This window comes from Miniopterus schreibersii (genome assembly GCF_964146895.1).
Source record: "Miniopterus schreibersii genome assembly, chromosome: 4".
In the NCBI taxonomy this organism is placed as follows: domain Eukaryota; kingdom Metazoa; phylum Chordata; class Mammalia; order Chiroptera; family Miniopteridae; genus Miniopterus; species Miniopterus schreibersii.
Genome location: NC_138105.1, coordinates 88,177,660 through 88,204,169, shown reverse-complemented (window position 1 = coordinate 88,204,169; position 26,510 = coordinate 88,177,660). Strand labels below are relative to the sequence as shown.

General features: G+C 40.8%; 1 protein-coding gene across 3 annotated transcripts in view; it reads left to right on the top strand.

Moving 5' to 3' along the window:
- The window catches only part of RNF145 (ring finger protein 145), a 72,682-nt gene that overhangs the window by 7,305 nt on the left and 38,867 nt on the right, over positions 1 to 26,510 (top strand). The window contains exons 3-4 of one of the 3 annotated variants that reach the window (XM_081137247.1): positions 15,657 to 15,840; positions 22,586 to 22,788. In XM_081137247.1, coding sequence (XP_080993373.1) covers positions 22,605 to 22,788 — 184 coding nt within the window. In that variant the 5' untranslated portion in view covers positions 15,657 to 15,840; positions 22,586 to 22,604. Of the gene's footprint in view, positions 1 to 15,656; positions 15,841 to 16,143; positions 16,482 to 16,860; positions 16,934 to 22,585; positions 22,789 to 26,510 lie in introns of those variants that run through there. The other 2 variants (XM_081137246.1, XM_081137245.1) reach the window with 2 other exon arrangements.

Here is a 26,510-nt window from a genome sequence, read left to right as displayed (position 1 = left end):
AGAGAAATATCAATGATGAGAGAGTCATTGATTGAGCCGGCAACCAGGGCATGTGCCCTGACCGGGAATCGAACCCTGATCGCCTGGATCCTGGGTCAACGCTCAACCGCTGAGCCACACCCAGCCGGGCAATAACTCCAATTTTGACATGAGTCACAGTTATTATTTTCTTTTCGGTATAGTGAATCTAACCTATAACTCTTTTTTTCTTCATTATTTCCCCATGATAATATTCCTAATTAACAATGATAAGAGCTATTATTTATTCATGTAAGCAGCATAGATATATTCTTGCATTTAATTTTCACAGCAGCCTTATAGTTGTCAGATTAAAAAATTTTTCCCCCAAAAGAAAAAAAGGGCAAAGCATATATTCTGCATTTGGGTCATGATTTTAGAAAATCACTGGCAGCAGTCTGTTTAAAACCAAAATTTATTGCTTGCTGCTCTACCTCTGACATTGGTTTAACTCATTTTCTGCTTCTTCATCAATGGTTGGGAAATGCAACCTTAGGACTCTAATTAACAACCACAGACTTATCATTCGCATAACTTTTTTTTTAAAGGTAGTCACTACATTTAATATAATCAAGTACAAAAATAAAGCATAAAGCTTATATTTATAAAATATAGTCAGGATATTCAAGACATAACTATTATTCAGATTTATGTCCCTTACAGAATTTTGGACTTGAAATGATCTTTTTAAAAAAATTTATCTTTATTGTTGAAAGTATTACAAATGTCCCTCTTTTCTCCCCATTGATTCCCTCCACCCTGTACCCCTTTCCCTAGGCCTTTACCCCACCATTGTCTTTGTCCCTGTGTTATGCATATATGCATATAAATTCTTATGTTAATCTCTCCCCACGCACCCACCCACCCCTGCTTTCCCTCTGAGATTCCTCAGTCTGTTCCATGCTTCTATGTCACTGGATCTATTTTGTTCATTGGTTTATGTTGTTCATTAGATTCTGCATGTGAATAATATCATGTGACATTTGTCTTTCTATGATTGGCTTATTTCACTTAGCTTAATACTCTCCAGGTCCCACCATGCTGTCTCAAAGGGTGAGGGATCCTTCTTTTTTACAGCTGCATAGTATTCCATTGTGTAAATGTCCAAGAAGATGCTTGATATGATTTCAAAATTCTTGAGCCTATAGACACTTGTTTTGTGTCCTAACATATGGTTTATCTTTGAGAATGTCCCATGTGCACTTGAGGAGAATGCCTATTCTGCAGCTTTGGAGTGGAATGTTCTGTAACTACATCTCACCTAGTGTGTCATTTAGAGTCACTGTTTCCTTGTTGATTTTTTTGTCTGGAAGACCTATCCAGTAAAGTCACTGGGGTGTTAAAGTCCCCTACTATAACTGTATTGCTGTCAATCACTCCTTTAAAGGCCTCCAGAGGGTGTTTTTTTTCCCCCCCAGCCTGTGTGATTCTTTTGTTCTGAGGTGGGTCTCTTGTAGAGAGCATATATTTATATCTTGTTTTCTAATCCATTCAGCTACACTACGTCTTTAGATCAGGACATTTAATCCATTTATATTTAAGGTTATTATTGATAGATACTTCTCTATTGCCATTTTATTTCTTTTTTAAAAAAACTTATCTTGCACAGTTGGGCATGGCTCAGTGGTTGAGCATTGACCTAGGTAGGATCCAGGAGATCGGGGTTCGATTCCCGGTCAGGGCACATGCCTGGGTTTCGGGCTAGGCAGCCAATCAATGACTCTCTTATCATTGATGTGTCTATCTCTCTCCCCCTCCTTTCCTCTCTCTGAAATCAATAAAGATATGTTTTTAAAAAAATTTTATCTTTTTTGTTGAAAGTATTACAGATATCCCCCCTTTTTTCCCCATTGATCCCTTCCACCTCAAATCCACACACACACACACATACCCACCTGCCCAGGCCTTCACTACACTATTGTCTGTGTCCTTGGGTTATGCATATATGCATATAAGTTGTTTGATTAATCTCTCCCCACCCACTCTCCCACCCCTGCCTTCCCACTGAGATTTATCAGTCTGTTCCATGCTTCTATGTCTCTGGGTATATTTTTTTCCTTAGTCTGTTTTGTTTATTAGATTCCACATATGAGTGAGATCATGTAAAGCTGAATCAGGAAGAATCAGAAAACCTGAATAGGCCAATAACAACTGATGAAATCGAAGCAGTAATAAAAAAACTCCCAGCAAACAAAAGCACCGGTCCAGATGGCTTCACAGGGGAGCTAATTCTTTAAGTTGCAGGGTTAGATAGTTTACTAGAAATTTTTCTTGCTTTTGTGGTAGGCCTGCAGTGCTATGAACTTCCCTCTCAGGACTGATTTCACTGTGCCCTGTAGATTTTGGGTTGTGTCTTCATTTTGTTTCCAGGAAGTTTTTGATTTCTTTCTTGATCTTATTGATAACCCATTCATTGTTTAATAACATGTTATTTAGCCTCCATGTGTTTGAATGTTTTTGAGTGTTTTTACTGTAGTTGATTCCTAATTTCATGCCCTTGTGATTCGAGATGTTTGATACGATTTTAATCTTCTTGAACTTGTAGAGACTTGTTTTGTGTCCTAACATGTGGTCTATCTTTGAGCATGACCCATGTGAACTTGAAAGGAATGTATATTCTGAAGCTTTGGGGTGAAAATGTTCTGTAAATATCAATTAAATCCATCTGATCTAGTGTGCCATTTATTCACTGGTTCTGTGTTGACTTTTTGTCTGAAAGATCTATCCAGTGAAGTCAGTGGGATGTTAAAGTCCCAGACTATGACTGTATTGCTGTTGATCCCTCCCTTAAAGCCCTTAAAGTTATTATTGATAGGTCCTTATTTATTGCCATTTTAATTCTTTTATGCTTCTGTTCTCTATTTCTTCTTCTTATTACAGCAGTCCCTTTAACATTTCCTGCAGTGCTGGTTTAGTGGTGATAAATTCCTTTAGCCTTTTTTTGTCTGGGAAGCTCTTTATTTCACCATCTATTCTGAATGTTAGTTTTGCTGGATAGAGTAGTCTTGGTTTCAGATCCTTGTTTTACATTACCTTGAATACTTCATGTCATTCCCTTCTGGCCTGTAGTTTCTGATGAGAAGTCATCTGACAACCTTATGGGAGCTCCTTTGTAGGTAACAGATTGCTTTTCTCTTGCTGCCTTTGAGATTCTCTCTTTGTCTAGAATTTTTGGCATTTTAATTATGATGTACTGGGTGTGGGCCTCTTTGGGTTCTTCTTGCTTGGGGCTCTCTTTGCCTCCTGAACTTGTGTGACTTTTTCTTGACCAGGTTAGGGAAGTTTTCTGCCATTATTTCTTCAAACAGTTTCTCTAACCCTTGCTTACTTTCAACCTCCTTTGGCACTCCTATGATGTGAATGTTGTTATGTTTCATGTTGTTCCCACAGCTCCCTTAACTGCCCTCCTGTTTTTTAATTGCTTTTTTTTGGATCGATGATTGAGTGATTTTTTTCTACCCTGTCTTCTAATTTGCTGATCTGATCCTCAGCTTCCTTTAATCTGTTGTTTATTCCTTTCTATGTAGTCTTTGTTTCTGCTATGTCATTCTTAATTTCCTTCATAGTTTCTATATCTTTTTTCATGCTGTTGAGCATCCTTACAATCAGTATTCTGAACTCTATATCTGAGAGATTGCTTATCTCCATTTCATTTAGCTCTTTTTCTGGAGACTTCTCTTGTTTCATTTGGGGCATTTTTTTTGTCTCCCCACTTTGGCTGCCTGTTTGGGTTTGTTTCTATGGATTAGGTAGGCCTGCCAGGACTCTCAGTCTTTTTGGAAGATCTCTGGTGCAGGCCAGTGTCAGACGCTGTTTGTGACTGGCCATGAGTACCCTGTTTGGAGCTATCAACAACCCACAGCTTGAGGTCCCCTCTGTTGGGGATGGGTGCATTTGGATAGGGCCAAGATGCCCATCAAAGTCTGCTTTTCCAAGGCCCGGGTCCAGAAGCAGATCAGGCAAAGACTCAAAGCACTCTGAGATTTGAGTAATCTGATTAATCCTGCAGGCTGATTAATCTGATTCTCTTAATAAGCCTCAGGCTATAGAAGCTCCTCTGGGTAGGGCGAGAGGTGTTCCAGTAAGGTGGGGCAATTGCTTTCCCCTCAGGCAAAAGCTGCTGGGAAGGTAAATGTCTGCCTCTGCAGTATGGGGGAATGACTTGGCACAGGAATCCAGAGGTGTGCCCTCTGAGCTCTATCTCCAGAGCCCACAAACCTAGATTCTCCTCACACAGCTCCAGTCCACTCTGCCCTACCTCTGCTGGAGCCCAAGGTGAGTGGCTACACACAAAACTTTGTACGTTGGCTCTTTAAGAGGATGCCTGCATTTCCAGCCATCTCTTCCTGGCAGACAGAAATTGTGCTTCTTTTCACAGTCAGATGTTATGTGGGCACCTTTTTCAGTTCTGGTGCTCTTGTCTGGGAAGCCCAGCCTTGGGTTTAGGCCCAGAGTTCTCATTGGGAACCCCCCAGAGCTGAGATATCCCTCTGGACCTTCAGCTGCTGCCTATGGGAGCCCAGCCAGCCCTCTCGCCTCCTCACTTCCTACCAGTCTCTATGCTGTCTCCACTTTTCTTTCTTGGTTATGAGGGTGCTCTCCAGCTAGTCTTCAGTTGCAGTTGATTATTCAGGGTGGTTTTTCTATATTTGATTTGAAATTCCAGTTTGGTCCCGAGAGAGTGTCAGTTTACCTTCCAACTCAGTCCACTGCCATCTTGGATCTCCCAGCATTACTTTTTAGACATACTGATTTTTATTTCCAATCAGTGGTCAGTACATCTGACATCTAGTACTACTACTTCTAGATTTCTTCTGTATCAAGTGAGGTGGACATGATGCTTTTATGACCATGAGAAATGAAACTTCAAACATTATTTAATTAGCTGCCTATTTGCTTTTCATTGGTTTTGGTCTTGGTTTTAGTTTTAATAAGCTGCTCCAGTGATCCTTCCATTTCTCAACTATATCCCACTTCCGATTCTGTTTTCTCTCTGGTCTGGCTTACTCTTTGATAATTCTGCGGGTCTCCTTTTCATTAAGTTACTAATCACTGACATATGCCAATATCTGTATGTCTAAGAACTAGATAGTGCAGATGGTTGCACACATTGTGAATGTAGTAAAAGTGAATTGTAAACTTTAAAATGGTTAAAATTTTGGCAGAGGAAGGGAGAGGGAGAGAGAGACAGAGAAACACCCATTGACTGCCTCCTGCCTGCTCCCTACTGGGGATTGAACCCAAAACCCAGGCATGAGCCTTGACCAGGAATTTACCAGTGACCTCCTGGTGCTATGGGACGATGCCCGACCAACTGAGCCACACCGGCCAGGCTATTTCTGGGCCTTTGGATTTCCTCTCCTGTGAACAATCTTTTTGCCTCACTTCTATATGGTTGTTTGTCTTTTCCTTATTTGTGTATTTAGGAATTACTTACACATTCTGGATACTAATCTTTTGTGCATTACATATGTTGTGACTATATACAGTTATGCTTTTCTTAAATTTTCTTTATTGCATCTTTTGTTGAACAGAAGTTTTTAATTCTGATGATGTTTAATGTGTTTTTTTTCCTTTATGGGTTGCGGTGTTTTGGGGGGGTTTTTTGTACCTTGTATAAGAAACCCTTCCCTACCTTAGGTCATAAAGATATTCTGTATTTTCTTTTAAAGTTTTTAATTTTACCTTTCATATTTGATCCACATGAAATTGAAATTTGACTCTGGTGTGAGGTAAGAATCCATTCTCACATGGGCTTGTTTTTCTATTGTGTAAAACAAGCCTGGAGGTAGGCAGCCCAGGAGTTCTACTCCAAGGCGCATGCCCTAGAGACTCTTGGATGGAAGCACCAGGAGACATATATGAACTAGTTCACTGTAGCATTATTCATAACAGCAAAGCAACTGGTAACAACAGAAGGAATTTAATATGGATAACTAGTTACAGTGTTGGCAGAGCTGAAAATGAGAAGGTGAGGCATCTTGGAGATCAACTGCAGGGAGCCACTGTTATCCCTAGGGATAGATGATAGTGTCATCTATCCCTAGGGATAGATGAAAGCCCAGGAACCAGGATTTATGGCAGGATCTGGAACTTAGAAGAGGAAGCTTCCAGTGCCACTGGATGGACTGTGCAACCAGAGTTGCCAGAAAGAGCTGGAGCTGTGGTAGGGGCTGAACAGCAAGAGCTGGGCCGTGGAGGAGGCACAGCCACTGCCAGAGATGCTGCCCAAAGCAGACAAAGAAGGGGAGAAATACTCTGCCATCTCCTCTCTTTCTGCCCTCTAGACTACTATGTGTGCCCCTGTTGGACAAATCTAACCAGAAGTCAGTGGACAAGGTGGCTTGAGAAATGCAGGTACAGGGGCCAGCACCTGTGATACAGATAAGCAGGAAAGGACAGGGTATGGATCTGAGCGCCTGCAAGCCAACCACAGGCACAACACACCTCCCACGTCTGGCCCTAATTTACCTTCCCATCCTCATTTCTACCATGTCCTGCCCCCTTGTGCTGTTGTCTTCAGCCACATCAGATTATCAGATGTTTCCCGGCTCTGCCTTGCATACCCACACTCCCTAGCCCTTTGTCCAGACTGTGCCCTCAGCGTGCAATGCTTCCTTATCTCCCCTGAAGTCACACATCCTTCAGATTTCACTGTTGGTCCTTGTCCTGAAGCCTTTATCGCCAGTCACGTTGGTGAGCTTCTTACCTTCCAAACACCCTTTTAATATTGAGGTTTCTAGAATGCTGTCCTCAGCCCTATTTTTATCTTATGTTACTTGGCTATTTTAGTGGGTGGTTTTATGTGTCCCCATGACTTTCAACTTCCACTTAAGTAGTGATGATTCAAAAAGTTGTGTCTTCCCGAAACTCCAGACCAACATATGTATTCACTGACTAGACATTTCCACTTGCCTGTTCTCTAATGCCTCGGACTCAGTCTGTCTAAAACCTAACTCATCACCGACCAATCTCCCTCTCCCGGCATCCTTCTCTGGTATTTTACTCAGTTGCCCATGGCCAGTACTTAGAAATCACCCCGCTCTCCTTTCCTCCCTGACCCCTCCCCAGTTACAGAATCCCACCAAGTCCTGTCAGACGTTGCCTCATTCACAACTCTCAAAAATGCACTCTAAAAATTTGTCATCATGTATTAAAAGTCCTACAGATATGTTGTAGGTTGAATTGTGTCCCCCAAAATTCATATGTGGGAGTCCTGATGCCTAGTATGTCACAATGTCACCGTATTTGGAAATAGAGTCCTTATAACCGAGGTCATACTGGACTAGGGTGGACCCTAATCCAATATGACTGGTGTCCTTATACAAAGGGGAAATTTGTACATAGGAACACAGGGAGAAGGCCATGTGAAGATTAAGACATAGAAGTGACACAGCAGAAACCAAGGAATGCCAAAGATTGCCAGCAAACCACCAGAAGCCAGGAGAGAGGCATGGAACAGATGCTCCCTCACAGCCCCCAGAAGAAATCAACCTGTCAACAGCTTGATCTTAGACTTCTGGCCTCCAGAACTGTGAGACAGTAAGTGTCTGTTGTTCAAGCCAGCCACTTTGTTTCAGCAGCCCTAGAAAACTAATGCAATATGTGTACTCTTTTACCAGAATTTTCACACCTAGTAATTAATCCTACAAAAATAAATGCACAAATGAGGAAAGAAGTTCATATATTGACAATAATAGTGTTTGTAATTGTAATAAGAGAAATAAACTTAAGCGTTTTACAGTTGGAGATAAAATTCATAAATTACGGTATATCCAAATAGTGGAATGTCATATAGCTTTAAAAAATATGATGTATGTACAGTAGGGAGAGAAAGACATTTACAGTGTAGTTAAGTTGCTTCAAGGAGGTTACAAAAGAATATGGTGACTGGTCCCCATCCTGAAGCTATCTATTGGCAAAGAATCACCTTATTAGCATAAATTCAGGTATGGTGAAAAGGGGCTTGTTACTCCTATCAGGAAATTCCTAGGGTTTTAGAAGCTCTGTAGCAGAAACCCGAAACAAAGAAAAATATATATATGTATGTGATATCACACATTGGGTGTCAGAAGCCCCAGAGAATTTCCCATAGCTCAGCATGGTATAGGAGCAGCAGGATGGATTGCCCCATCCTATCTCTTGGAAGGTCTCATGACTGCTAGACAAGAGCAGAATTGTGTACCCCCCCACACACACACACACACCGCCTTCTTTGCTCGGCAATACAGCAAGAGCTCCTTCCAAAGAAACCTTTCCCAAATCCTCTCTCTGCTCCCATTTTGCACCATTTGTTAACCTCAGCTGCCTACAGGGTTCCAGGAGTCCTGGCACTAGTGTGTTCACGTTCCTTTTGTAAATTATGCCCACAGGAGAATTTGTGTCACCTCCATGCTGGCATCTGAATCTGCTGCTTTGGTACCTCACTTGACACTGAGGCAGAAAGTATCCCTTGTTAACATCCTCTGAAATGTGTATGTGAAATGTGTGCTTGCTCTCCCCTTCTTTGCCTCACTCTCTGCTCACCTAGTTGACTCCTATCAGTGTTTTAACACTTAGGATGCTTTTCCTTTCCTTCCATCCCATGACCCTACAGAATGGGCTAATCCCTCCCATTTATATTTCCATGGTAACCTTGGCCCACCTTTATCATAACCAACCCATTCCACTTTGCATTAAAACCACTTATGTGTCTGTCCCCAACCCCAAGGGAATGGAAGTTTTGGGTACATGGACTCTTAAAATTTACTATTAACATGTTCAAAGACTAACAGAAGCTTTAACATTAGCAAGCATAAAAAACATACAATATCTAGGAATTAATGTAATAAAAGGTATGCAAGACCTCTTCTATGTCCAAAACTAAAAGTCTCAACGAGATCTTAAGAAACTCAACAAGCTAAAATTCCAAATTTAATTCCAAAATTGATAAATGCAAAAAGCCAAGATCCTTTTGAAGACAATAAAACAAAACAAAGACAGAGTTGGGAGGACTTGCTCTACCACATATTGAGACTTCTTATTTAGCTAGAGTTATTGAAATAGTTTGGTATTGGCACAAGGATAGACAAACCAACCAGTGCAATGGAATAGTGAATTCAGAAACATATCTAGTCAGATCGGCACACTCAATTTATGACACAGTGGCCTTGTAAAGCAGGGGTAAACAGGCTTAAAAGAATCATTACACATAATATTAACTTTAAGAATTTATGTTCATTATTTACAGAATGAAAAGGGAAGCTACAGAACAAGAGAAGATTTTTGCAGCATATATAATTGACAAGGGACTTACATTCAGAATATACAAAGGGTTACAAAACAGCAAGCAAAAGAGAAACAACCCAGGAGAAACTTGGGGAAGAGAGTTGAGCAATTCACAAAAAAGGAAGTCCAAAGGTCCAATAAACATGAAAAGCTACTTAACCTCCTTAGCAATTAGGGATATGCAAGCTAAAAACCCCATTAGAATGGCTACAATTAAAAAGACTGGCAATGCCAGTGGTAGGTTAGAATACAGAGCAATAGGAACCCTCCCTGATTGTTGTTGGGGGTGCACGGTGTGAATACACCTGGAAGACAGTGGAGTTATCTCAGAAAGTTGAATACCTACAGACCCTGTGGCCCAGCAGTTCTCTCCAAGAGAAATGTATGCACACGCGCACCAGGAGACAAGTTCCAAATGCCGATAGCAGCATAATTTGTAGTAGCGCAAGACTGGAATTTGGGGTGAACATTAACCCAAATGTTCATTAATAGCAGAATGAATACATAAATACTGTTATATTCATGTGATGTAATGCTGCGGTGAAAATGAATGAAACTGCAGGTTCACACAAGGACATAATTGAATCTCAAACACAATGTTAAGCAGAAACTGCTAATCACCAAAAAATGCAAACTGTGTGATTCCATTTATATACGATTCAAGAGCAGGCACAGCTAAACTACCATCTGTAGGGACTCATACTAAGGTGGTCAACCGGAGAAAAGGAAGTGACTATATTAAAGTCAGGTTAGACTGTTGTGAAAAAGAGCGTGTGAAGGACTTCTGGGTGATAGCAAGCTTCTATTTCAGGATAGTGGTTGAATGGTTTTGTGTTTGTTTTTTTTATTTGTTAGGTTGTACAATTTTGCTTCTATGCAATTTTTAGGTACTTCCTTAGCTTTATAACAGCATATTACACTGACTGGCAAATTAATAGGATTGATGCCTTGGAACTCCTCTAAATGCAAATAACAGAAAATGCAACCCAAACTGGCTTAAGCAAAAAAAGTAATTTATTGGCTATAATTACAGAATAGGGGGTGGACATGCTGGCTTGAGATGAGGTTTAGATTAGTGCTCATACACTGTGACCAGCTCCTGGTTTCTTTTCTTTCTTTCTTCTTTTTTTTTTTTTTAATGTATCTTTATTGATTTCAGAGAGAGGAAGGGAGAGGGAGAGAGAAAGTTGAAACATTGATGATGCCAGAGTCGTCATTGATCGGCTGCCTCCTGCACACCCCTGAAGGGGATCGAGCCCGCAACCCAGGCATGTGCCCTGACCAGGAATTGAACCTCGATCTCCTGGATCCTAGGTCCCTGCTCAACCTCTGAGCCATACCCAGCTGGCCAGCTCCTGGTTTCTTTTTATGTCTTGGGTTCTTTTACATGTTTTGGCATATTTTTAAGTTGTCTCTCCCTTTTGGATCTAAGATAGCAGCCTGTAGTCCCTGAAATTATAGGATTCCTTTTTCAGGTCTAGAAGAAAAGCAAAACTGTGCTCTCCCTCATAGTTCAGCCAAAAGCCCTGGTGTTGAGTCTTTGCTCTGATAAGGCTTGACTGGGGTCATGGGTTTTTCCCTGGACTAATCGCTGTGGAAGATAGGATAAACTCATTGATCCAGCCATGATCAATGGCCAATAGACTATATAACTAGAATGTTCAAGGTGGTATTGGGGAGGCAACTAACAAATGTCTACGACGGTCACAAGCACTCAGGTTGATTAAAAGCAAAGCTGGCTTGTAAGATGTAACAACTAAGGCAACTAAGATGTAACAATTTGACTGGATCTTGGTTGGAAAAATTTTTATCTGTAAAAGATAATTCAGGAAGAATTGTGGAAATTTGAATATTGGTTGGACAATAAAAGTTTAGAGAATCATAATTCGTTTTCTTAGGTGTGGTAATGGCATTTGGTAATATTGAAGAAAGCTCTTATTTTTAGAAGAGGAAGACTAGAGTATTTAGGGTTGCAGCATTTGTCTGCAACTTACTCTCAAATAGCTTAATAAATCACACACACACAAAGCAAATACTTAAAACAATAGCAATTGTTGAATCTAGATGGTGAGTATATGAGTGATGATTGCAATATTCTTTTAAATCTGTATATTTGAAACTCTTCCAAATGAAAAGTTGGAGAAATAAAAAGTTGGGGGAAATCTGAAAAATCCAAACAAAAGCTGATTTGTTTCTGTGGTTTTCCCCCTCCTATAGACTCAGATATTTGTTCCACAGAAGGTAGAAAAAGATGAATTTATTTTGGTATTAAAACAATATAAATTCTATTGCTTTTCCAATCATCCATTAAAAAATTTAAGCATCAACTATGTCTATGCATCTCTTATTGTTAATAAGGGGTTATAATTGTATCTCTATCTGACTTTACTACAGAGTAAATGTTGCCAACCAAATACCAAAGACGGAAGGGAACTAATAATACTGAGGGCTCACTTGATACTGGGAATAGTAACACACACTTCATTTATTTTTTGTTATAATCTGTGAAGTAGATAGTACCATTATTCCTGTTTCACAGATGACAAATCAAGGTGTTTTAAATAATGTCCACTTGGCACAGGGTCCCACATCTAACAAGCAGCCATCTGAATCTCAGGGTAAATCTCTCCTCAAGTACTGCTGATGGGGATGTAAAATGGAGCAGCCACTTTGGAAAAGTCTGGCAGTTCCTCAAAAAGTTAGACATAGAGCTCACAGGACCCAGGAATTCAAATCTATTCCTAAGTATATACCGAAGACAGATGAAAACGTGTCCATGTAAAAGCTGCCACATGAATGTTTATAGCAGTGCCATTCATAAGAGCCCAAAAGTGGAAACAACGCAAATGACCAACAACTGATGAATGTATAGACAAAATGTAGTATATCCATAAAATGGAATTTTACTTGGCAATAAAAAGAAACAAAGTACCTACATGTGGTACAACATGGATGGACCTTAAAAATATTATGCTGCCCTGCCGGGCGTGGCTCAGCGGTTGAGCATCGACCTAGGATCCAGGCGATCGGGGTTCGATTCCTGGTCAGGGCACATGCCCTGGTTGCGGGCTCGATCAATGACTCATCATTGATGTTTCTCTCTCTCCCTCTCCTTTCCTCTCTCTGAAATCAATAAAGATATATTTAAAAAAATATATTATGCTAAGTGAAATAAGCCAGACACAAAAACCCACATCTTGTATGACTTCATTTATATGAAATAGGCACATCTGTAGAGACAGAAGGATTAGTAGTTGTCTAGGGCTGGGGAGGAAAGGGAGAGTGACTACTAATGGATACATGGGTTTTTTGGAAAGGTGGTAGTGATAAAAATCTTCTAAAATTGATTGTGGTGATGGTTGCACAACTCTGTAAATATACTAAAAACCACAGAATTATACATTTTTAAATGGGCTTATGAGTGGTATGTGAATTAGACCTCAAAAAGAGTGAATCTCCCTTTACCCATGCTGTCTAAGAAAAGTAGTCATGCGACACATGACGACATTTCAGTTAATAACAGACTGCATATATGATGGTGGTCCCATAAGATTATAATGGAGCTGAACAATTCCTATTGCCTAGTGACCTTGTAAGCCTTGTAATGTCGCAACAATGCATTACAGTTGCTTACAGTATTCAGTACAGTAAGATGCTGTATAGGCTTGTAGCCTAGGAGCAGTAACATACCATGTAACCTAGGTGTGTCGTAGGCTATACCATCTAGGTTTGTGTAAGTGCACTCTATGATGTTCGCACAATGACAAAATCACCTCTCAGAATGTATCTTGTGGTGAAGCCCCTCATGACTGTATAGTTAGCCTTTTACAATTTGCTTTGAAAATCAAACCATGGGGGTAGCTAGGTAGAATGAGATTTTTTTTTTTTTTAATATATCTTTATTGATTTCAGAGAGAGGAAAGGAGAGGGAGAGAGAGAGAGAAACATCAATGAGGAGAGTCATTGATCAAGCCCGCAACCGGGCATGTGCCCTCACCGGGAATCGAACCCCAATAGCCTGGATCCCAGGTCGACGCTCACCCGCTGAGCCATGCCAGGCAGGGCAGAATGAGATTTTATATGTCATTTAGACTTTTCTATTCAAGGAAATTAACTTTTTTAATTGGATAGAGAAAACCTCAAAGTGCCCAGAAAATATTAGGAACTAATACAGTGAGTGAATAAATGAATACATGAACATTCTCTTTTCTCCCATAAATTTCCAGTGTTGGCTAGCCAAGGTATTTGGATTTTGGCCACATTTTGTGAAATCTGTTATATGAAAACTTATCTCTGGATCTAGAAGGTAGTGCATAGCAAACGGACCATCGGTTATCTGAAGATTTTCAACAAAGGACTATTTCTGTGTGATTTTTAGCAATAGTTGGTTTTATAACAAATTCAGAGACTAGCCTTTTGGAGTAGCTAGAGCTGTAACTGATACGCACTCTTCCAAACTTCGTGCTGACTTCCTCCTCAATGTTGAATATATTTAATGAACAGGAAGATAACCTTTAGAATCTTGGTTTGCCATTCCACAGTCAAACACACCACTCCTTTCTAGCACCTGAAGCTAATTCCTTTTATGACCAAGCTGTGGTGGTTGGGTATTTCCTTAAGCTTGGTTCCAGGTACTTTCCATACATTTTGGGGCTGACCTTTCCTGTTTTGGGTGGGTTTGGGTGCCTCTGGACAATACACTGTGATTGCTCTTTTCCATTTAAGTGGTCCTCTCTACTACTACTTGCCTGTTCTTTTTTTCTGTTCTTTTTCGTTTCACTTGGTTACCTGCTTCTGGCACTGTGGAGCTTTCCCAAAACTGGATCTGCAGCAATGTAATGGCAGTAACCCTTTCATTACCAGAGTAATTTTCTTTACTTGTTTTGAACTTCAGCATTTACAGGCAGCTGCTATAAAATTCAAAGGGGAAAAAAGATGTGGCTTTTCCTGCTATAGTGAGGGTTATGGGGCTTTGAAGCCATTTTTTTCCCTTTTTTTTCCAGATTTATTACCATTTTATTAAATTTATCTTTATTGTATAAAGTATTACAAATGTCCCTCCCTTTCCCCCCTACTCCCTGATCCTGCCTCCCTCCCCACCAAGGCCTTCACTGCATTTCTGTGTCCCTGAGATATATATATGTGTGTGTGTATATATATATATATGCATATAAATTCTTTGGTTAATTTCTTCCTGCCCCCCCTTCTAGAGCTGAGGTAGGCCTTTCCTCCACTTAAACAAAACACACCAACCTGGTAACAAAACTAAGGTAATATTTTCAAGATTTCTGCAGTTCCCCCTAGAAGAATAAATAAAACCAATTAGAATTTAGCATTATATCGATTTTGACTTTTTTGTAATGTTTGTAGCCTTTTGTTTTCTTGAATGAATCAATAATAAAGTTTTGCAAACTGGGAGGAAACCAAGGGATAAGGCCTTGCTATCTTGGGCAGTTTCCTATTCCCAGTCATTAGTCATGTGGTCTCTGTAATTTCATACTTACCAGACTATATAAAGAGACTCATAAAACGGCCTCCCTGGGATGTAACAAGCTTAATGATTCTAAAGCAGTCTAAAGCACCAGGATGAAAGGTGACTATAATTATGAACACAATTCCCAGAAATTTAAAAAACTTGATTTCTATAGAAATCAAACCAGAGGAAGGGGGAAGTTACTCTGAATTTGATTGATACCACCAGTAATCGCACTTTTTAAATGTAGAGCTTCCTTTTACAATTTTAGCAAGATTGCTCAGAATTGGGGTTTTACCATTTAAAGGGCAGAGAGGCCAGAGAGTTGAATTTCCAAGGAGAGGCCCCAACACAGAAATCTGGATTGAAACACATTATCGTGTAACATGCAGAAGTTGAAGCTTCACAATTTCAGGATGATCCAGTATAGTTGCAACATTTTACCTACGGTTATGTATCTATGTAATAGGCACTGACATCAAAGGCTATACTGGCTTCTAGTAGCCACCTCACAGTCCTGCCAAACCTGGGAAGACTAGCGACATCCTTGATTGGTTCTGTGCACACTGTACAACGTGCTTCAGGCTTTGTGTTATGGGGACGAAGGGCACAGTTTCCGCCCCAAAAAGTGTGTTGATATTTAAATTAGGGTAGTAATGCTGGTCGGTGCTAGTGACTCCAGCAGAACTTCGACCTTGGGAAGTGTGTGTGTATGTGTGTGTGTGATCTGTTTTGAACCTTAGACCAAAAGACAAGACACACAAAATAACCATCTAGTTTAATACTACAGTAACATTCTTTGAGCAAATTCTTTAAATCAAGGGGTCGGAATTTTTTACTTAAGGATATTCAGTGAACGGTTTCAATTCATTTATTCATTCATCCACTCACTCAACAGAGGTTTATTGAACACCTGGTCTGCGCTAGGCACTGCGGAGCCATCCTAGACGTGGTCCCTGACGCCATGGGGCTGACAGTCTAGTCCAGTCGCTCAAGGACTTAAAGAACATCTGGCATCAGCGCGACTGCGGTTGCACCGGGTGAGGATCGGCCCCTCCGGTTCTCCCACATGGTCCCGGCAGGTGAGTGTTGGTGTGAGCGCATGAGGCTCTTGGTGTTTGGGGAGTGTGAGAGCGCACGTGTGTCAGAATGGCGCGTGTCACAGTGCGCAGGCAGGAGTCGGCGTGCACGCGTGTCCATAACCAGCAGAGCCTGGCTGCATGGGCCACGGGGGGCGTGTGTCTCCCACCCATGTACCGAAGGCGGCGCAGGGACAGCCCGCCCCTGCGGTGGTGTGTGAGCGCCCGGCCGCGCGCGCGCGCTCGGGGCGGCGGGGGAGGGGCGCGCCGCGCTGGCAGCGTCGCGCGCAGGCGCAGAGCGCGAGAGCCGGTCCCCGGCCGCCGCAGAGTGCCGGGGGCGGGAGGAGAGAGCACTGGAGGCCATGGCTGCCGTCGGCTGCTGAGGGGCTCGGCCCACGAGCGCAAGCTGCCACGGACGATGGTGACCGCACGGGTCGGGCCGTTGCCGCCGCCGCTGCCGCCGCCTCCCAAGACACAGCAACCAAGGCCCGGCGTGGAGGAGCCGCCGCTGTGAGCCCCGCCGCCCCTGCCCCAGCCGCCGCCGCCCGAGGAGAACAGGAGGGCGGGCGAGAGAGCTGGGGATTTGCGGAGCCCGCCAGCCGGCCGGCGGCGCCGCCTCGCAGGCAGGGAGGCCACAGCCCCAGGTGACCGAGCCATCCGCCCGGGCGGACCCCTTCCCATCCTGGCGCTCCGCACTCCCCGCCGGCATCCTCCCTCCCCCCTCGCCCTTCCCCCATTCCGTCGCCCGCGCCTGCCTCTTCCCTCCCTGCGCCCCTTCCCCCGTTCACCTCCCTCCTCTCCTTCCAGCTTCGGCGGCGTCCACATCCCTTCCTCGCCGGTGGCGCCCACTTCCTTCCCAACCGCCAGCCCCTCCCGCGGTCCTCCTGGCCCCTCGCCGGCTCTCTCCGACTCTGCCCTCCCCTCGGGGAGCCCCTCACAGAGCCCCCTCACGGAGCCCCCTCCCCCAGCTCCCGCGCCGCGTCCGCAGCCTCCCCGCGCTCCTGGAGCTATCCCTCACCTCCCCCGTCATTCCTAAGATGCCCTCACTCCGCGCTTCCCCCCTTCGCCTCCCCAGCATCCCTTTGCAAGGCCTTTGGTAAGCCCCTTCCTGAGCTGCCCCTTTCCTAGTTGCTCCTTTCCAGCTCCTTTTCTCTTGTTCCAACTTTCCCTCTTTTGCGTCTGTGTCCGCTTTGCTTCCAAGCTTCCCCTGCCGCCTTCCTCTCGCTGTACCCTTCTCTGGCTCACGCTGCCCGGAGCTCAGCCTCTCTGCCTTGCGGTTTGAGGTTGCGTGGGGGTTGCAGAAAGGCCTGCCAAGCCAGCCTCCGAATGGGGACCCATTTGCTCTGCATCCCGTCTGTTACGGGAAGGGCACTCCTCATCCTTTTTGTCCCTGTCGCTGCCTCTCTCGCTTGCCATTCCTTCTTCATCACCCCCCTGCAGTTCTGTTTTACCCACCCAGGGAACCCCCGAGATAACATGCCTTCCCTTAAGGAAGGAGACCCCTTTCTGTTCGGGGATGAAGAACTCCCCCCCCTCCCCCCGCCGCGTCTTTCTTTGGAAGCTTTCTGATGTGTGGTGCGGCGGAGCCAGCACCCTTGGCCAGACAGGAGGGGAGCTCCCTGGCCAGGGCCTCTTCTCTCCTGGCAGAGTTTTTGTGAACGTAATCCCCTAGCCCGGGGCGGCAGCGGCCCGGCTGCTGCTGCTGCTTCTGCTGCGGCTGCGGCCGCTGCCGCGCCTCTGCGAGCTTTGCAGCGGGCGGAGTTGGGGTTACTATAGTTCAAACGCGCCTGAGATCCGCAGGCGGAGGGGTGGGGGAGGAGGTGCAGGGACGGAGGAAGGGGACTTTGCAGTGAGAAGGCATCAAAGATTAATGGATGGCTTTGCATCGCAGCCTACAGGAAACAGGAAACTGGTGTGAAAGGGAAAGAGAAGACTGTATTTTTTAAAACACGGAGTGTGCAGTTCTGTATCTTGAATCACGCCCAAAGGATGAGCTGTCGGTGCTGCAGTCGTGACCCAGGTTGAGCGCTGAATGGCCGAGGGAGCAGTTTTTTAATTTTCACTGCCAGGCTCCTTAAGTTGAAAGGTGGCCCTTCTGTTGAGAGTGGGACTCTATGTCTTTGCCGACTTGCAGATGGCGAGAAACTACAGGACTGCTAGTAGTTTGTGTGGAAATCAGGTACATACAAAGTTAGCTAGCAATGAGTAGGAGTGGGGAGGACCAGCTATATTTAAAGCATGTGCCAGTGCTTATGTAAGAAGTGCATTCTCCCGGGTATGTTTTTGGCTGAGTTTACTTACGATTTTAGGCTCTAGTTTTATCCTTTTACGTTTTTTAGAGCTTATCATCCTGACACATGAACAGCTAGAAAACCTGTCAGTTTCAAGAATGGTTTTAACTGATGGTAGATTTTTATTTTTTTTTAAATGGATGGGACAAGGGAAGGTGATTGATGATGAAAAATAGTTTTTTGTTTTTCTTCTCTTGATGGAAAAAGGTGTAGAAACTTTCAGCCTTAAATTATCTAAGTAGTGTACTGAATAATTTTAAATTGGGTCATATAGCATTCTTATTTTTGCTTTGTCTTTTTAAAAGGGAGTTTATCCAGGAGATGTGAATACTGTTCATTTTTTTTTTTTTTTGTAAGATCACATTATTTTCCATATCTGTTATTTACCATAATTCAACTGAGATGAGTAATGACTTTAAAATTTTATATGTTTTTAAAATATGTTTTTCATATTCATGATAATTTGTTTGATTTCTTTATATTTAAAACCAGTACAGTGTTTCCAGGAAAGTATGTGTTTCCTAACCCACAAATATGAATGGTGAACTATGCAATGTTATACTTGTATAGACATTACTGTGTTTGCAAATAGCGATTACTGCTTCCAAGATTGGAAAAGTCTTTTAATGAAATCATTGTGGTCCTGTTTTTGGTTAGCATTTGTTGAACCTTTTTTGCCATTACTGGACAGAGAGGCTTTGGGGTGTGTGTGTGTTTAAAGCTATTTTACTGTGTAAAGCATCCTTAAATTTTTGTCACATTTAGTTTGTTACTTGCTGAGACGTTGTGTTGGAGTATTACTTTTCCAGTTCTTTTCATAGTTCAAGGAGGAAATTTTGAAATCTGGCATTGAAAGTAAAATGTGTGTGATTGAACTGGGCAGGAGGTAGCTTATGTGTTTGGCTTTAGGAGTGTCAAGCCTTTAAATTTTCTTTGCCTTTAGCTCTCCTCCTTATTTTGAGAATTATTTGGTATTGTTTTAGTTTTAAGAGAACTTGGAGCTCGCCCTGACTTAGTATATGCTCATTAGATCTATCTGACAAATCTGAGGAAAAAGACAAATTAGACTTGAACCAAACTTAGCTATTATAATCTCTTTACTCCAGGAAAGAAGGCTCTGTTTTTACTGAATGCTTGTAATATAGTGATTTGGCAGGTGTGAGTGATTTGGTATCTGCAAATAAGATAACTATTTCGACATTTTGTTTAGGTGTTGGTTTAGGTTGTAGTGCTAGAGTGTAGTGTATGGTATTTATTTGCGCTGGTCACCACTCTATCATATGGCATTTCTACTTTAGAAAGATTCAGAATTATTAAGTTTTAGAGGATTTTTTTTTTCTTTTTTCCTTCCACATCTTTTGTGGGTAATGTTTTTGATTTGGTTTTCCACATATTAACTTTCACATGTTGCCTCCCCATCCCTGTACATGGTCAGCTTGCCAGTTACTTGCGAAAATATTCACATACAGAAATAAATGAAACATTTAGTAAGCAGTAGGTTTGTGATTAAATGGACATACTTCATTTTATCCAAGATCCTTAATTCAGGTGCTTGAGTCTTGAGTTCTTTGTGTAGTAGTTTGGGCATCTGCCGGCTTGGATGTTCTGTATTGAGTGCTTTAGGGATCCGAGATTCTCTTTTTATTGTTCTATTTGTGAGACAGGAGTCGAGTTAAGTAAGAGGGAACATGTACCATTGTGCTAATGGCTTTTATTTTTATTTTTTTGTAATAAAGACTATCCTTTGTAAGAATTAGGGAGATTCCCCCCCCCCCCCCCAGCAGTTCAGACCTTGATTTCTAATGCAGGATTGGTTATTTGTTCAGTTTAAAGTTTTTTCTTTACCCCTTTAAGAGCTACAGTGTATGGTGAAAGTGGGCGCATTTAAAAATAAAACATTAGAAAGAGGAAGGCTCCAGGTCAGGGGGAGTAAATATGGACCCACAAGTGTTAATTCAGGGATTTTTCTTTTTGTTCTTGCTTACAAAAGGAGCAGTGATTTATATTGGATTTTAGAATACGGAAAAATAGTTAAACTCCCAAGAGTACATCAAGTAATCATTTTAATTACCATAATAAGCTGTTATTTCCTGTATATATTCTTTTATTTAGTTTTTATTTTTTTAGATATTCGCCCAAGGATATGCTTACATTGATTTTTAGAGAGAGACGAAGGGGGAGAGAGAGAGAAACATGGATGTGAGAGAAACATCAATGGGTTTGCCTCCCTGTGGGTTGCCTCCCAGCTGTGCCCAATTCTTAATATGTGCCCTGACAGGGAATTGAACTCGAGACCCTTCTGTGCACAGAACCACACTCCAGCCAACTGAGCCACGCTGGCCAGGGCTCCTGTATATATTCTTGTCATTTAGATGGCACAAGCACATTACACTTTTTACTAAGAATTTTTCTTTTTTTTTTTTTTTAAATATATCTATTGATTTCAAAGAGAGGAAGGTAGAGGGAGAGAGAGAAACACCAATGATGAGAGAGTCATTGATCGGCTGCCTCCTGCACGCCTCCAGCTGGGGATCCCAACACCCCTGGGCACATGCCCTGACTGGGAATTGAACAGTGATCTCCTGGATCCTATGTTGATGCTCAATAGCTGAGTCACTCCTGGCTGAGCGAGAATTTTTCTTTTTAACTGTGTCTCCCCACCTCCCCAAGTAACACATAGGTAGTCTAAAACATTTGGCAACAGGAAAAGGTAGAAAGAAGGGACTAAAAATTACCTCAGGCCCACTGTTGAAAGGATGTTAATGTGAATATTTTGGTGTATTCCTTCCCAGGTTTTTTTTCTTTTCTTAAATATGAGCTTTGAGACATTTAGGTTCCTGGGTGGTGTAATTTGCAGTAAATGTTGATTAGAGATTTTATTTTTCAGTGCTTATTTCCCCGTAGGACACGCCAATTTGATTTTGATTCTCTCACAATATTACCTTTTCTTATGTAGGAAAATTATTAAAGTGGCCTTGTTTATTTAAAATAACCAGAATTACGGTATTTATAGAAATGTTAATTTTGTATTATTGATACATGTGGGCAATAGGAATGATATATGATTAGTCACGAATCAATAAAACTAATCAGTTTTTCGGTGCTGAAAAACTTATAATAATTGTGTGCCAAGTTGAGCTACCCCCTTTTTTTAAAAAAACAAAACTATCTGAGCTTGGATGCGGTAAAAATTAGAGGGTAAGATGGAAATACTGACAAATACTTAACCATAGCATAGCAATCTGTCACTATAATTTTCTTCAGAAATAAATGTTTTCATTTGTCCTGTAATGTCTGAAATTACTGCCAAAGCTAGAAATGTGTTTAGCTTTCTCAGCAAAATTCTTAAGAGGATATTGTCAGAACCAACAATTCAGAATTATCTTTACTCTTAAAGTTGTCCTTTGCCCACTTTTGTTTGCCCTGTTCTTTTTCTTACGATTCTTTGAATTAATTTGCAGCTCAGCCAGATAAGGCAGTGTTCCACTGAATTGTCCTTTTCAGTAGATTTGTCCGGGAGATCCTTCATCCCCTTCTTTCCCTTGCCCTTCATTCTACTAGTCATCAACAGCTCGGCAGAGACGGGCTGCAGACTCAGTGCCTGACTTCTTTCACGTGCCAGCATGTCTGTGTATCATGAGGAGAATCAGAATTATTTTCCTACCTTGAAGGCCAATGATGAGAATTTCAGAGGAAGAGTTTTAACTTTAATGATTCACGGAAACAATGTTGCAAACAATGGTTCCTTTACATTTATATATCCTGAGTTGTCTGGATTTTATGTGTAGCATGTAGTGAATTCAGTACTTCTGTTTTGATTGCAAGTGATAAGGAAAAGGGTAGACTCTCAGGTGCTGCAAACTAAATGTGCAGGCATCAAATTTGTATTGAGTAGCTTAGTTTTTGTGGTTTTTTAAAAATTGATTTTTAGAGAGAGAGGAAGGGAGGGGGATAGAGAGGTAGAAACATCGATCGGCTGCCTCCTGCACGTCCCCTATTGGGGAATGAGCCCACTACCTGGGCATGTGCCCTGACCGGGAATCGAACCTTCACCTCTTGGCTCAAGGGTTGATGCTCAACCACTGAGCCACACTGGCAGGGCTGGCTTAGGGATTTTTTTTTTAAATTTAATAACTAGTGTTTGCCGTCTTTTTTAAGAGCTACATAAATCTCATCATTTTATAGGAATGAATTTTTCATTTCAAGTTAGTTGAACAAAAGTTACAGTATGCTTTTATGGTATTTTGTTGCTAAGTGCCTAGATTTGGAGTTAGGGGCTTTTAAAAAATAAGCTTTGAGGCCTGAACATTTCATTAGAATCTTAATGTGGCTAAGAAGTTTCATACGTTGTAACATAGTTTTTGTATAGTATGTGAAAATCCATTAGATTCATAAGAAGATACCTAAGAACTATTTGAGGTGATTTGTTTTTATATATTGTGTCTCCTGAATTTTAGGTCTGCTCCAAGAAAAAACATGGCTGCAAAGGAGAAACTGGAGGCAGTGTTAAATGTGGCCCTGAGGGTGCCAAGCATAATGCTGTTGGATGTCCTATACAGATGGGATGTCAGCTCCTTCTTCCAGCAGATCCAAAGAAGTAGCCTTAGTAACAACCCACTTTTCCAATATAAGTATTTGGCTCTTAATATGCATTATGTAGGTAAGTATATCACCTTTTGTCATCTCTCAGTGAGACATGATAAATGTTTATGAATCTTGTTTATAGTCTTACCAATGCATGTGGCCTATTAGGGTTGCATTTATTTTACTGGATGAAACTAGACAGTAGAAAACATTTTAGATTTTAATGTGATAAAATGTAAATAATGAGGAATACCTTTCCAGACATTTAGCTTGTTTTAATTTGTCATTATTTTGGGTTTTGGTAGTAATTCAGAAAGTAAGCTTCTTAAAATGCAGTATTCTTCATTGTTCCAAAACATTAATATCAGATGAAAATAAAGCATTCATTTCAGTTAAATGTGGGAAATGATATTATAGTATTGTCTTTGAAACTACCTCTTGAAATATCATTGATATGATTTGGGGTTAGTGATAAAAGTAATGTTGAGAGGTTAAAGAAATTAAAGTCAAGGTATACAGGCAGGAAACAGATGAAATTCATCTATAATAAAAGTCATGATCCTGCCCAACCGGGCGTGGCTCAGTGGTTGAGCGTCGCACCTGGGATCCAGGCGATCAGAGTTCGATTCCCGGTCAGGGCACATGCCCGGGTTGTGGGCTCAATCAATGACTCTCTCATCATTGATGTTTCTCTCTCTCTCTCCCTCTCCTTCCCTCCCTCTGAAATCAATAAAGATATATTTAAAAAAAAAAAAAAAGTCATGATCCTTAATTTTTTGGTTAATTTTTGGTTTACATGTAATGATAGCAACAATATATTTTATTTAATGTTGCTATTGCATAACTCAAGACATAATTTGAATGATGTATATAGTGGTTTTATTAATATTTTTATTAGAATTGCCCATCAACAAGTGTATCTTTTATAAAATTGTGAAGGGTTGTTCTTTCTCTTTGAGATTTACTTTTATCTATAGAAGGACTTCTTGAGTTCCAAAGCTTAGCCCTGAGAACTGCTTACAGCTCTAAGAGATTATTTATTACCAAGTAAGTCATTGTAGGAAGAAGTAAGATCTAGTAGAAAAGAATGTGTTTTGGAAGCAGAACATGTGAGTACAATAAACTCGTCTCTCTTAGGTGGTGCTACTTTGGGAAAGTCTGTGAAATGAGAAGGTTCTTTTATGCTGCAAAACGCTATAATTCTCAGCCCTTTATTAAAGGCTTTCTATGTTAGCCAATTTATGGAAAATAATTCCAGTCTGTTGTAGAAGAACAATTGAGTACTTGGCTTAGATGTTGAGCTTAATCAGCAAAGTAATTTGCATTGTGGTTTAAAAATTGTGCTTATCGTGTATATTATTCCTGAATAGATTTAAATATTTATTACAAAAACAGCCGTCTAATAACCAGAAACATTAATTTTAGAAATTGAATGTGTTCTAGTACAGTAGCCATTCATGCTCACTGATAACAACTTTGTGAACGTAATTTGGCCTTCTTAAATACACTTAGTACATGCTATGGTAGAGTAAGCTCAGTGATTACACAAGTAGCTAATTTCAGCTTGAATAGTTTTTTGATTGGAGAAACATCTGTGTCAAAGTATTAAGTAGTGTTTATGTAATGTTCTTAATTATAGAATTTTATCCTTAAAACACATTTTAAAAAATTCTTAATTTTTAAAATTGGTAATGTATTTATGTTAAAAAAAATCAACAAGCATAAAAAGTATACAGTGAAAAGTATCTTTCCCTGTATCTGTTCCTCATTCATTAAGTTCTCACTCAGAGCCCCAACAAGCAGGTATTTTTATTTCCTTGTGTACGACCTTAGAGATATTTTTATGTATATATAAGTATAAAAATCTACTGATATAGAAATGTAAATATAATAAGTTTAAGCATATGTATTTCTCCTTTTTGTAAGATAACATAGTGCACATTTCTGAACCTTTTGTGTGTTTTAACTTACTGATGTATCATAGAGCCACAACCACTGCTTTTACATAGTCATGAAATAAAGCTTTGTACTCTGTTCTGCCAAGTCATATAATGTTGAGGCCTCACTCTCCCCCCAACACTCTAACTGGATTGTAATGGCATATATGGCTATACCTTAGTCTATTGAACTAATTGTAATTACTCTATTAGTGGACATTTTAGATAGCTCCTGTCTTCTATTTCATTAAGTATTGTACTAAATAATTTGGTATAGCCATAATTTCATCAGGTGCAAATACAGTGTTGGGATAAATTGCTTGCAGTGAAGTGAGTGGGTTAGAGAGTGTATGTGTTTGTAATACTGAGCAATAGCACTCCACAGGGTTTTTCTGTTTTGTACCCCCACAAACAGTGGCTGAGAGTCCTGCAGTCTTACGCCCTCTTCAAAACTATTAGTAAACTTTCATTTAGCTACTTTAGTAGGTGAAAAATGGATTTTTTTACATAGTTTTAATTTTTTATGTCTTCTTATGAGTGAGATTTAATTTATTTACATTTAAGAAAAATGTGTATTTCCTCTTGGGAGAGTTGTCAGTTAATGTCGCTTGCCTGCTTTTCTATGAGATTGTTAGTCTTTTCTTACCAGTTCATGGGAGAAATTTACCCTTTGAAATTATTTTTTCCAGTTTCAGTTCTCTTTATTATGATGGATTTTTGTTTTGACATGCAAAATTTGTTTTTGATGTGGTTGAATTTATTGCTTCTTCTGTTATAACTTTAGGATTTTGAATCAATTAGAAAAGCCTTTCCTATTCTTAAGTTTATAAAGAATTCTATCATGTTTTATTGTAGAATTTTTGTGGTTTTATTTTTTACATGGCAATCTTCGCTTTGTTTGGAATTTATAGGTATGTACGGTGTGTTACAGGTACAATTTTTTTTTTCCCCAGAAAACTGTCCAGTAATCTCCATGTATGTATTGAATAGTTTAGTTCAGTGTTTTTTGAGTGATTATTATATACTAAATTATATATATACTACTTATTAATCACATACATTTTGTTCCATTTCTTTTTTTTTTTTAATTTTTATTGATTGATTGCCTTTAGAGAGAGGAAGGGAGAAAGAGAGCACTGATTTGTTGTTCCACTTGTTTATGTACTTATTAACTGACTCTCGTAGGTGCCCGGCTGAGGTTGAGTCTGCACCTGGGCGCACGGGGACAGCATTAACCAGCTAAGCCACCTGCTGTTCCATTTCTGAACTTTTTTCTGTCCTTTTTTTTTTTAAATCCTCACCCAAGGATAGGCTATATTTATTGATTTTAGAAAGAGAGGAATGGAGAGAGAGAAATAAATATCGATTGGTTGCCTCCTGTATGCCCCTGGCCAGGGACTGAACCTGCAGCCGCTCGGTGTAGCGGATGACACTCCAACCAGCTGAGCACCCGTCCAGGGCTCTCCTGTCCTTTTGGTTTCTCTATCTTACTAGTGAGGGTTTAGATTTTATTTTACCATCTGATAGAGTTAATCCCTTCATTGTTTTTTATTTCTTCCTCTGAGTTTTCCTGTTGGTGGTTTTCTATATGAATTTTAGAATTATCTAGTCTTTGTAGCTCAGTGTTTTATTCATACTCCTCTCATTCTTGCATAAGTATTCATAGTCTCTCAGAAATCTTCTTGTGCAATATGTTATTGTTATCACAGAGTTATTTTTTCATTGGAATGTGAAAGGGGGGGGGGGTGTGTGAGTGAGCCATAGGGTTCTTTGTTTTGTTTTTTGTTTTCTTGCCTAACCTAAATGGGTCCCTAAGGGATTTGAATTCAGTCTGAACTCCTGTTGTCACATACAAGGCTTT